Genomic DNA, 13,851 nt, shown 5'->3' with positions numbered 1-13,851 from the left:
GTTGGAGATCTTGATGTTGAAGTAAGTCAGTGAAATAGTAAGTCAGTTAGTAGTTAGGTCCAATGTTTTAATTTCAACGCTTCATTCGATGGGTTTTTTGCGTTATTCGTGCTTCTGACATTCATGCTAAATTCGTTTAAATTCTGAGTTACACACTATTCAGCTTCGTCCAGAACCTATCAATCAAATAATATCTCATTATACAAAATCTGGTCTGTACCTCGTCCTCAATACGTTTTAGCTCTATGAGAAATATGCTCGATCGATTATACGAATGCTTCGATTATACGAAAATGCACTCATCTGTTATCTGATTATTGAAACTGTGAGATCTGCGATTTTCTTTCTAAAACGATGGAAGGTCCTGATTGATAAAGAAAAAAAAATCCAAAATATTGTCTTGCGAAGAAATATCAGGATGTATCCTTTCTATTGCATACAGTTTTGAAACACACTTCATTTACTGATTTGGAATAATCAACTAATCTCATGTCTTTTGTTACCAATATTTTCAGATCTTTTGAGGCAGGTACCAAACTTGATGCAATTTACACTGACTTTCATGCTGCATTTGATAGTTTGCCCCACTCTTTACTATTAGCTAAACTATCTAAACTTGGTTTTGGTGATGGCATTATTAGCTGGCTGTCCTCATATTTAAGTAATCGATCATGCAGGGTTAAAACCGGGTCGTAGTTATCTGAGGAGTTTTTTTGTACGTCAGGTGTCCCTCAGGGTTGTGTGCTAAGTCCACTTCTGTTTTCTTTGTTCATCAATGATGTCTGTAATGTTTTACCTCCTGATGGTCATCTCCTTTATGCGGATGATCTCAAAATCTTTTTACCTGTGTCCTCTTCTTCTGATTGTATGAGTCTTCAGCATTACCTCAATGCATTTGCTCATTGGTGTTCATCCAATTTACTTCGCCTGTGTCCCGAAAAATGTTCTGTTATTTCTTTCTCTCACTCACTTTCTCCTATTTCATTTAACTATACTCTCTCTAACTCGTCTCTCTCTCGTGTTATGTCCATCCGTGACCTTGGTATTATACTCGACAGTCGTCTTAACTTTAAACTGCAGCTTGATGAGGTTCTACTAAAAGCTAATCGAACTCTTGGGTTTATTTTTCGTTTTACCTCTATTTTTAGAGATCAAAGCTTCTTAAGAAACCTTTATTGTGCTATGGTAAGGCCTCTTCTTGAATATGCTAGTATCATCTGGAATCCTCCTACTATTGATGGCTGTTCGAGAATTGAAAGCATTCAGCGCCTTTTTACCAGGGTTGCTTTTCGTCGTTTGTTCGGTGCTGCCTCACTACCTCCCTATGAAACGCGATTGCAGTTATTCAATCTTCACTTTTTAAGCTTCCGCCGCCAAGTGTTTCAGGCATGTTTTATTGGTGGCTTATTACTTTCTGATACTGATGCTCCTGATTTACTCTCGTCCATCTCGTTGTATGTTCCCTCTCGTTCCCTTCGTCCTCGAGATCCTCTGTCAATTGAAACACGTCATACTCTTTATACTTTCAATGATCCTATTCTATCCTGTTTCAGGTTGTTTAACCACTTTTACTATCTCTTTGATTTCGACTCCTCTCTCAACTCTTTCCGTAACCGTATTTTATCTTCTAATTCTCTTTAATTATTCTTCAAAGTTTCATTAAGTTTTGATAGTCTCTACGCTCTACCTATGTTTTTTTTCTTTAATTTTTTGCTAGGTCTAGACTAGTTTAGTTAGGCTTAGTTTTTCATGAATTATTTTGTTTATTTGTTAGGGTTTATTTAGTTTTGAGTCTGCCTTATTTAGCCTTGATGGCGGATATTGTATAAATAAATGAAATGAAATGAAATGAAATGAAATAATTCTTAATGATCAATCTAGACTTCTTAATGATCAGACTTCTTCAGACTTCTTAATGATCAAACTAGAACAACACAATGAAACCATATCGCACTGAACGCAACTGACAGAACTCTTCTGATATGCTAAAGTACCAAACCGACCCTTTAAAGACACCATGGCCGTTAATGCAATTCAATTACCCTCTCCGCATGTACCCGGTCCCGAACAACTTACTTGGTTAATGTTTCCAGCGAGCTGGTGTAGATCGTACCGCCGACATCGATGTGCACCGGTGCGGTATACTTGGACGCGGCGGCCACGCACGGTATGCCGGTGATCTGCTTGTGGTTCGCATGGTGGTACCCGCTGCCGACGCCCGTCACCGCGGGCGAGACGGCCGGTATCGGGGGGGTCGGTGTGGGCGACGACGAGTTCGAGATGGTCGGTGATGTGGTGGGCGAGGTGCTGATTTTGATCTGCGTCGCGGTGAACAGGCGCGTCGCGGACAGGTCGCGCGGCTCGAGCGGCTTCACGTCCCGCTCGGCTGCCCGGTCACGTTCGCGATCGCGGTCACGATCACGGTCCCGCTCCATGTCGCTGTTACATTTCCTTCTGCGGGCGAAACGGAAACAGAGGGACGGATGGGGGAAACGTTAGCAGGATGTCCTTAAGTGTCAACGGTGTGTCGGAGACGTGGAAGAGCACCGACCGTGGTCCAATCGCCCTGCAGGGTTTCAAAGGGAGGGCAATGCAAACCCCAACCTACACCGTGCCGTGTGTTCTGTTGTCAAGTTATCAAAAAATATAATTAATACTTTGCACTCTTCCTCCTGCCTTGCTTCCTGCTCCAGAACACAGTCGAATTGGAGTGCTTTTTGGGAGCAGCAGATTTCGCCTCGCGGCTAATTTCGAAGCCAACTCGCTCGGCCAGCTGTGCGTCCAGTCCCTGTGTTGTGAGTGTGTATATGTGCTTGTGAAGGTACAAATGTTCTGAGTGTCGTCGTCGTTTACAAATCCGTGACGGTTGCTGTTGTTTTGTTGTTGTTGCTGTTTTCGCTCTGTTTTTCGGTACATTAAATCATGGCCGCACTTCTTTGGGGCGAAATAATTTTATAAATATATTGCATTACCCACTGCCAATCCCTCGCCCGCGTTCGTTCGATGTGCCCGCAAGGGATATAACCGGGGAGCCGGGGCGCGTTCATGCGTTCATCTGACAGGGCAGGGTTGGAAAATAAGCGAGAAAAGCTTTTTTTTTCATCTCGCAATACCATACCCGAAAAAGAAATAAAAGTATGCAGATGAATAAAAAAAAAATCCGCAACACAAGCTCCCTCCAGGCGGTACGCAATATCACGGTTTTTGGGTTTTGTGCAGGGAACGGTAAGGAAGGAAAGGCTCAAAGTGAATATTTCGCCCCCTTTGCACCCTTTGCCGAGTGTCCAAAATGCACTCTTGGATAATTTTTTTTCTTGCGTTTCTCGAGCGTCGGGAGGGGTTACGTTTGCAGCTTGACAGTACACTTTGGCTTGGGGGCAGCTCATGAATTCCTTTTTCGAAACGGCGGCCCTTCCTTCGCCCTGGTGATGATCGTGGTGGCGCGCGGTTTTACCACACAGCCCTGCGGCAAACCACTAGCAACAGGTAAATACGCGCGTAGTAATTTTTGGGGCAGAAATGATTTCGCAAGGAACGCAGGAACAAAGCGCAAAGAACCCCACATCCCCAATGGATGCATGCGAAGTGACAAGGGCGTTGCTCATCATCGCTCGGGTCTTTTAGCTGTTGCTGTGTTTTCGCACTCGCACGCACGGCCAGCGCACGATGCAGCCGCGGCAAACTGTTTCGCGTAGGTCGCACCAAATGTCTGCGGGCGCTACCGTGAACCCGTTATTCTTGCGGTGAGGTTGGCTTTGGTCGAGAAAAAAAAAAGGACAAGCAGAAAAATGGCCACCACTGGTAATATTGAAATCATTGCGATTAATTTCGGACGGGCTCGGGTCCGGCGCACATTAACGTTATTGCAGTGCAACCGGCAATCAGGAAACGATTTCCGTTTTTGAACTCATTGGACGCAGCGTTTGGGGATGGCGATGAAAGGTTGAATGTGGAATAACCTTTCTTTTGCAGTGTGCTAAACGCGAAGGTGAGCTATGAAGGTGGTTGCTCAATTTTTGAAATATTGAACAAGTTTTTGTTGACTCAGAGATCTCCTACCAAATTAAAGCGACCATAACCACTGTAAATGATCAAAATAGTTTGAAAACACACGCTTAAGTGCCGTTTGATATGCACAAACATGCCGACTAACTCGCCTTGTTTTCACTACCTCGTTCTAAATAAACATTCCATTGGGTCTTTCAACGCCGAACGGGTTCATCGGGTTTGGAACGTTCGCAAAGCAAAGATGACTGTCCGGTGCCCATCGGTGGTATCAGATCATGCCCAAACCGTCCGCTCGTCCCGTCAGTTGTAACTAAAAACCAAAGAAACTTCCTTAGCAAAACACCTCCATGACCGAAGCAAAAGAAAGCAAACGATATGGCTAAATATGGGATAAAGTTTGGTTTTAATTTGTTGTAAAATTACCCCCCCCCCCCCCAACGCCATCCTGTTCGGGCTAAGATAGTCCCGACGCTACATCAAGACAAACTAGGTTCCTCCTTTCTTGCATATGTTTTTACAGGTGATCTTCCGCAAGTAAGAAGCGCTCCGGCAATGCATGGACTGTGGGATCAGCAGCTTGCGAAACCGATTCGAAGCTGACCATCAATAGTTTTACAATAACAAAACAACTGCAGCCGGTGTTATTCTTTCTCGTAAGGATAGGATGCCCTTTTGCACCTCGGAAGATCAGAGCGTTGGATAGGAAATGGCAAAGAAAAAGAAGGAGAAGTGCAAACCCAATGAAGCGTGCTTCGTGCGTTGGGGCTTATTTTGTCCTGCTCGAATGGGGAAGCTGAGAGGGAGCATTTATTTTGATTATCTACTTTTCCCTTCCCCTGTTGGCAAGTGTCTGTTTGTCTGGGTGATTTCAGGATTCAGAAGGAGCTACATATGCTTTGCGGAGTAAATGAGTAATGAAAACATTAGCTTTGGCAGCACATTGCTCCTACTGGTGGTTCTCTGTTTAACATTTCTCATCCTTTGCGTTTATTTCCGTTTTACGGTACGGAAAAACCATTGGCCGTTTCGGCGTGTTTGCACGGAGAAGATTTGAGGGTGTGTTTCAATTAGTATTTAAAAAAAACTGCTAACCTAAATTTGTTCAAATTACCTCTTATCTTGGTCCTTAACACTTACAATGGGTCAATGAAGATCGAATTACTGATCAAATTGAAGTAGTATACATGAATAGGGTTTGATTTCTTCCTGGAGCAGCAATCGGCAAACTTTGCGACCAAAATACTTAAATTCGAAGAGTTTCAATAGTGAAGAGCCAAACATATAAATCAAGAGCATAAATGTGCCTTAGGTGTATTATTATTATTATTATTATTATTATTATTATTATTATTATTATTATTATTATTATTATTATTATTATTATTAAAATTATTATTATTATTATTATTATTATTTTTATTATTATTATTATTATTATTATTATTATTATTATTATTATTATTTTTATTATTATTATTATTATTATTATTATTATTATTATTATTATTATTATTAATTATTATTATTAATTATTAAATCTTTATTCAATGGACACTTATAGTTCTGAAGAATTTTCTCTAGCGTAAACTTAACTTAGGCTACAAACATAACGCGACTAAATACTGCCGCAAATGTGGTCTTTAAACAACTTTAGAGACGGATCAAAATCGAAAAATTGGGACTTCGTTAAAAGCTCTGCACATAGATATTATATGGTCTCCTGAGCTGCAGTTCGTTTGACGACGAGGGACATAATTACTATGACTACGATACTATTCCATTAAAATGTTTTAAAAATCCCGCTATGATCCATTTGCACTCTTAAAACACTACATGCAGAACCAGAAGATCCTTCATGAATGATTCAACCCGTTCCAAGGAAAGGATACATAGGATGCTTTTTTAAGAATTAACCAACTTGACAGTATTTTTAAAAAGAAACACTTGAAATACCACATAATGTTTATATTATGCAGTAATCATTGAAAGGCAATTAAACAAAAGGATTGATAACTCAATTTAATAACACAAAACATAAGAAAATTGTAAAATACTTTCATAAATCTTTCAGAATTTTGAATGCTTAATTTAACATAACGCTTAAAAATCTGATCTGTTTGAAAAATGAATAACATAAAAAAATATCAAAAGTTATAATATATCAAGAACTACTCCTTTCTCGTTTGTAAAATGAGGTATTCGCTGGTTCATGTTGGAGTACAACCACAATTCTTGGATATTCAATCCAATCTAATTGTTATAATAAAATATAATTGTTGCTTTATAGTTAAATTTTGACTCGATGTAATAAGGATGACTTGGCAACTGACGGATAAGTGAAAGAAACGCTAAAGGATAATAATTCCAAACTAACCCCAACACTTTACTGACTATTCTGCGTGGGTAAACTAATCAAGTCATTCGTAGGAACACTATCAATGGCTTATGATAGGCCGAGACTGATTATGGCTTGTGAAATCAAACATCGAAATAAAACAAAACGCAGAAAAATGACACATCATTCGCACGGTTTGATGTGAAATTGACCCCTATTGAGAGTGTTAATCCACACAAGATAAAAATGAGTGATGCTAGATAAGCCTTTACAGTTGTTGTGCTGCTGAAGAAAAAGATAGAAGGATAATTTAGTTTCACCCAGCATCCCAATAAACCACATTCACCCACAATGCAACAGCGACGGAAATAATCCCCCGTGAACCCACTGCGCTTTGAACTTCCCTAAACTAAGCCGCCCTGAATGGTGCACATTTCCAGGCCAATTTCCGTGTTATATTCCCGCTGCCCAATCCCCATAACACTTGTTTTCCATTTATTGAAAACTCCCCCTCATCCCCCCCACCACCTGCAACTTGCCTGCGACCCTGTGTTGTTGCCGTTGTGGCGTTTTCCCCTAATGCCGTATTTCATCATTTCATAATTTAAATAGTTTTTAGGAGCCGAATCCCCACACTTCTTCGCGCATCCTGTTTGTCGCTCGTTTTTGGTAAACTAAATCCTTCCCCTTCGCTCGTACCCTGCTAAATGTTAAACATTCGCTCCTCATTCCGGGCTGCAGTGCAAATAGTGCCAACGGGGGAGCAGAAGTTTGGGGGGGTATGGAAATAGAAAACTAGCCCGGGAAAATTAGTATGTACATGCCGCACAAACACAAATTTGGAGCAGGACTCCGAAAATCGAAATCCTCGCGTACTAAATGCAGGTGCGGTGGTGCAGTCTCATCGCTACCCCTTTCTCCCAGTAAAAAAAAAGAGCACAACAAGCTGGAATACAACATGGCGGCCAAAAGTGCACCAGCCATAGGAGGAGAGAGAGAGAGAGAGGAAAGGTTGATGATGGTCCTGGAGGCGGGGGGTGTACATTTAAATGGATATTTTCGATACGATGGCCACGGCGGCCGTTTTTCTAGTGTCGCGGGTAAGCCCAAGCGTGGGGTTGGGGCTGGGGGTGAAACACAGCAAAAGCCGGACCAACAGGAATTCACATTTGATTTTACGTCGTTGACTGCATCGACTGCACGTTGCACACATCCTTCCCCTCAGGTCACCGCTCGGTTTCATTTCTCGCAACGCTCCAAAACTGTCCGCCTGCGCGCTATGTGACTTTGCATAAACTATCCCGAGCGATCGTGTTTCCCTTCGGTCCGTGCGTGTGTGTGTGTGTATGTAGGATGCGGCCACAAAACCCGCTCATGCACACCAATAAATAGTGCATGATAAATTTGTACATTTTAGATTATTTATTCAAAATATATTACCTCCGGGGGCGGAATCGAATGGTGAATTATGGCTGAAAAATATTTCCCTACGCTGTACAGCGGCCGGACAGCGCTTCCCTTCTCCATTTGCGTTCTGCTGCTACCGCTTCTCAGCTCACCACAGCAGCAGTTTGGTCGGGAGATTTTCCGGAGATTTTCGCGCATCTCCCCAACCACGCACCACTTCCCTGCTTCCATTGCGCAGGTAAAAGTTAGGAAAACGCTTTAACGTGTCTTGCTGCACAGCGCGTTGTAAACCATTTTCCCATGGTGCTTTCGTGTATGAACATCTCTCGATTGAATTTTCCCAACGTATGCCCATCCCACCCCAAACCGGGGACGGAGGGAAAACCGAGGCGCACAGTTGTGTGAAATACTTGTAGGAATAATAAATCCTAGCGCAAAATCGCACGTGACGCGGGCGCGCACGCACGCAAGCGAAATGGTGGCCACGCTCGAGTACGGGTTAATTTTTAACGTGTAAGTTAATTTATTTTGTATTCGCTGGGCTAAAAGGGCAAGGCGGCTGCAGCGAGGCGTAAACAATTCATTTTTAAGCCACCGCTACTCCAGTCCTACCAGGCAGGGATTGAGCGTTTCGGTGGAATTGGATGTTGTACACGTGTGTGTGTGTGTGTGTGTGTGTGTGTGTGTGTGTGTGTTTGTGAAAATTGCACCCAATACTTCATGCCAGGTGTGGTTTTCTATGGCATGTTTGCAAATACATCCTGTAGAGTGGGGGATTGTATTGTAAAAAAAAAACTATACATGAATTTTATGCAGCTTTGCATAGCAAACAATATCTTTTGAAGGTATGTAGAACAAATAAAGCGTACATTTGAAATGAACATAGTTTACACCACCCATGTTCCTGCTTTTTGGGCGAAATAATATCTGCAAAACGCGTGAAAGTTAAAAAAGATAAATTTGAATATAGTGTTTGCTCTGACCGTTCCAAAGAGCAATTATAAACCATGAAGATTAATTTTATTTACCCTTATAAACGAACAACGAAGGTTTTACTGCAGTCACTAACTTAAGCAAATTAATTCCTTTGTTGATTTTTTCACAACACAACTGGAACGTTACCTATGAATAGCGAGGCATATCTATAATAGCATATCTATAAACAAAACTACTCCTTTACTTCTATTACCCTCTTCGCGGGTAAACCATACAATTTTAACTGGAACTTACAATTTTATTTGTGAAAAAAACACAAAGAATAGTTCAACTGCCATTAATTGACAGCCATGTCATCCTTACTATCGGCCCAAATATTTCAATCTATATAGCATTAGAAGAATATTTGGAGCCAGAAAACATTTGAAACAGAAACTATAAACATTAGTACACGCAATGATATGCATATCTTTACAAAATAAACGACTAAAACGAAACCAAACCCCATAATTGCATTACAACCTACTAGTAAGGGGTACGAATAGGTTTGATTTTTTATTTTAATTAAAAATAAATTAAATATTTTTTTTTTAGATTGATACGATTCTCCTCCAACAGTACAAATTCATTACTTTGAAATTCATCAGTAGAACCTACGTGGGTAGGCGGTTATAGAAATAAAGGAAAATATTTTGTAGGTCATGGAATCAAATATTCGGCAAAATCTAAGTATCAAAATATATTTCAATTTTTTTGCATGATTTGTGCACTTAGATCAAACAAAGTATCCCATTTTATAAAGCAATATAATCTATTTCCAAGTCTCTTAGAAAAAAGACAAATATATCCTGTCTCTGGTGTATTCTGTTGACAAAAGGGTTTATTTATTTATTTTAAACTCAACTTGGGGCGAGCCCGTTGTACAGTCGTCAACACGAACGGCTCAATAACAAGCCCATCATAGGTTCATGCCCAGAATGAACCGTTCCCCCGTAGCAAGAATTGACTAGCCGGCTACGTGGTAATGAAGTCTAGAAAGCCTGTATAGGCCGGCATGTCCGCGTAGGACGATAAGCCAAATAGAAGAAGAAGAAGAGAAACTCAACTTGTCCAATTGCTTTATCTTTGAAGCTATGAATTTTAAGTGTTCGAACAAAAGTGATATTATACATAAACAGCTCTCAATGAAGTAAATATTCAAATTGACTGATAGCTCAGAACAATCATCAAGTCTAGGTCCTAACATTTCGTGTTGGTTTTATATCTCAAATTAACTGAGCGTTACGTACGCTGTATCTAACTACACACCAATCAATCGTAAATACACTCCTGATGTTGTAATAGAAATGAGTTCTGATTGTACATAATTTCAAATGAGTAATAACTCTTTTAATTTTTAAATTTAAGAAAACCTTTAGATACATAATTGGTACGTAAAAAAGCCATACAACATTGCCTTCAGCATTTGCGTTTTTTTAAACTCTTGTCCTTCTGTCAAACTGCCAAAAACCGTACATCCTCAAAGCTCAAAGACACAAACGCGTGGTAAGGTTTTTCGTCCCTGCAAAACAAAACAAAAGGGTCGAAAACGCTCCTACTGCCAGTATGTCGGTCAGTCTGGTCGCGCACGATGTCGGTACAATCCTTTTCACAAACGGACAACCACCTCATTCTACGCGTAAAACATACGCGAACGCCGAGTAAATAAACCGGTCGTACGATCCGGAAATCCGTTCCAATTCGGTGCAGTGTGGCTCAGAAGAAACCATTTTCGCTCGATGGGACTGCAAAGATAAAACGCTCTTCTTGCGGAGGATGTAGGAGTACAACAAAAAAGGGCATCTCGTATGAACGTACGGCTCACCACCCACCGCCCGTACGTGTGCGTGCGTTTGTTTGCTTGCCTTAGAATTGGACCGTGGCCGGGCCGACCGCGGATCATCGGGGTAGGCGCGAAACCCTTGCCCAGCGCACGCCGTACGCCAAACTGTTGCGCGAAAATTGAATCATTCGGGCGAGTTTAGTCGGAGTCGGCAATGTTTGGGGATGAATTCCGTGAAATTGGGCTTTGGACCAGGGCCGTTTGTAAAACACCGTGTTTTTGGAGGGATCCGTCCGAGTCGTGTGTTTGTTTACCCCCTTCTTTCGGCCAAGAGGTTAAACGAGCATATTGTTTGGTTGTAACGGAAAAAAGAAAGGGATTGTACCCTCCACTCACGAACAAAAAAAATTGCCCCATTCAACCGCAAATCTCGGTTTACTGCACGTGTAAATGGGAACCGCCGTGTCATTTGTGGTCAGCCTCTTTATTTGCACCATTTTGCACCACGGATGGGATAAGGGACCGTGTGGATCAAACGGTCACCGTTTGGGTCGCTTGAACAGGGAAATGTGTGTACGTTTTTTTTTCTGCCAGTGAAAAACTCACAAAAATAAAGCTAAACGTCGTGCCTTCATCAGGAGCACACCACGCACAGAACCCATTTCAGGGATGAATTGGAAAAAAATGGAGGTAAAAGAACACAGAACGACCAAAATAAAAAACAGTATAATAAATATACATATGCGCGTACAAACAAAACACACGTGAACACAAAAGCCTACAAGGATCGCCTGAAATTGGCTGTCCTCTAAATTTCACCGCAGGAAACGTGCCACTTTTTTGCACGGGGTGGAGATGATGGGGTGGCAGAGGGAGACAGAGAGAGAGAGCGTGAGTTTCGGGCACAGAAAGCCATTAAAATAAATGTAAAAGCCTGCGGCACACAAAAGGACCCAAACTTATTCGTTGCCTGTTCTCCTCACTCTTTCTCTCTCTCTCACACACACTCCTCTAATGTGCGTGCTCGTTTTGCAAAAAAAAAAAAAAAACTTCGAGCCTTGTGTGTATAGCGTCAACCAGCGACCAACGAACCCCACCACCTACCACCCTTCCCTTATGTGGGTGCGTGGGTTTTGGAATTAGTTTTGCTGCAGGCTTCGTTGGCGCGAAACTTGAAGCAGCAGCAGCCACGCTAAAGCCCCACCCGCTCGCGCCCAAACCCGCCCAAACCATCGGCAAAAGCAAACAATCCATCTCGCGGGGAGCTCCAACGGTTCAGTGTGGCTGGTCGGCCCGCGGTGGGCTCTCCGATGGACCGATATCAGAACGCAAATCGGAAGTTTCGGCTGCCTCGGAGAGATGGCTGGGTTTTGCTGCGCTATCAGAACCGTTGCCCGCGGGCCTTCACGGCCGGAAGCGACCTGTAGCAGCGTACGTACTACAGTTTCGATCTCTGCTTCGTTGCCGATAATTTATCACTCCCCCAATAGCTACACTTCATTCCTCCCCTCCGGGAGTGACGGAGAGTTTTCCCCGAACGGGGGAAGAACGTCTCGTTTTGTGTCAGTAAATGGGTGCACTCGGTCCCCGGAGGGTGCCATGTTCGAGCGTCCGTAAGACGTTGTCGCTGGTGCGCTGCCCAGACTGGGACGAACTGCATGGGTAACTGCGTCCTTGCTGCAGTTTCGCTGGTTGCGCTGCATTCTCGTTCCCGTAGCGCGATCGCGTCGAACGGCAACAGTGAACAATAATGTGAGACGCGTAGAGCACACGGGCGAGGACAAAATTTATCATTACTTTGTTATCTTCTAGGGAGCATAGAAACATGGAGTAGAAAAGACAAGTGGGAGGAATGCATTTTAGGTAGGATGGAAGGTGAGTGTGCGTGCATAAGAGTTTGTGTTAATGCCAAAGATGCGGTTTGTAATGGTTTGGTGTTGCAGCGTCTAGCTAGAAATTAATGTCGCGCATCGTTAACGCACTAAATGTTTCCATTTACTCTGAATAATACAACAATAGAAGATTACAAGTTATGTGCACTTTTTCAAAGTGTTTTTTTTTTAATTAGCAAATGATTGTAGATCGTTTTAGTCGTAATAAACTAATTAAACCAAACATGTCCAATTACACGCTTCTGCAACACTATTATAGCGAAAATAACAGAATATTCTGTAAATTCCATTGTAAATCCATCATGTAAAACTGTTTATGGGGGCCTTCACGATTCTAGTTAGTTTTTTGTATGGAGTTTGACAGTTGGAGGCTAAAATCATGTAAACACTCCATACGAAACCACACAAAAAACTAGCCTGCAATTTTCAGACGAGATAATTCAAGCCTCAAAGTTAGAATTGGATTCGAGTACCTGCTCGAAAACACGGGTTTGTTTACATTTATCCCAAGGTACATTAAAGAGATCAGGTGATGCAATATAGAATCAAAGTGTATGTAGTCCAAGTGGTCTCATAGCATTTTTATAACCAATTTTGAGCATCACTTTTTACCAGCAGAGTGAAAACTTTTGCTCAAACAAGCTTTCTGGAGGCTTGACGAATACTCAAAACACTCTTAAAATCTTCATTCAGAAGCAGAAGCGATAAAAATCAGCCTTCTAAATTCATACACCTTGGGATAAGCCTACCTGAATATTATACTCACTTAGATAGCTGCTCGAAAACTGTTATACAATGCAAACAGCTGACAGGCTGAAATTTCAGCCTACGAACTTAAAACGGAAAGGGCCCCTATGATGGTGTTTTTCTAAATGTGTCCTTGTAAGGACGATTTATGAATCGAATATTTTACTACGCTTTTTTTGATATGATTTGTTTATTATATTATATGCCTTTATCGAACTTTTTCATCGTAACAAAATGATACTCTTTTACAATCTTGTTTATTTAATGTTTAACTCTATTTGAACTGAAGGTGTTCTTTTCTGGTGGAATGGAAGATAACACTCAATACAAAATCAGTCCTAGCAATAAAGTATTATAAGCAAGACATAACCACAAACCAAATTCCACGTCCTTCGTATAATGTTCGGTGTTTACTATTTGGCTTAGAGACTTTACAGCAAGGAGAACTACGGCTCAGATAACTTTTATGCATAAATTATTAATTGGAGATTTTGATGCACCTGACATTTTAAATTTTATTTGCTTTTCTACCCCCTCTAGAGGTCTTAGAAATAGTGAGCTACTAAGAAGCCCTTTTAGATCGACTGGTTTTGGTGCCAATGATCCACTGCTCAAAATGATTGATGTGTATAATAGGTTAGGGTTATCAGCAGATTTCAATCAATCCGTTAGTCAACTGCGTCAGCATATTCAAGTTAGTTCTA

General features: G+C 41.6%; 1 protein-coding gene across 2 annotated transcripts in view; it reads right to left on the bottom strand.

Annotated features, from left to right (window-relative positions):
- LOC120897241 (BTB/POZ domain-containing protein kctd15) overlaps positions 1–13,851 on the bottom strand; it is a 51,626-nt gene that overhangs the window by 1,362 nt on the left and 36,413 nt on the right. The window contains exon 2 of one of the 2 annotated variants that reach the window (XM_040301953.1): positions 2,077–2,454. In XM_040301953.1, coding sequence (XP_040157887.1) covers positions 2,077–2,435 — 359 coding nt within the window. In that variant the 5' untranslated portion in view covers positions 2,436–2,454. Of the gene's footprint in view, positions 1–2,076; positions 2,455–13,851 lie in introns of those variants that run through there. The other variant, XM_040301954.1, reaches the window with a different exon arrangement.

The sequence above is a fragment of the Anopheles arabiensis genome, chromosome 2, assembly GCF_016920715.1.
Source record: "Anopheles arabiensis isolate DONGOLA chromosome 2, AaraD3, whole genome shotgun sequence".
In the NCBI taxonomy this organism is placed as follows: Eukaryota; Metazoa; Arthropoda; class Insecta; order Diptera; family Culicidae; genus Anopheles; species Anopheles arabiensis.
Note: the sequence above shows the minus strand (reverse complement) of the source record. Positions and strands in the feature narration are given on the sequence as shown.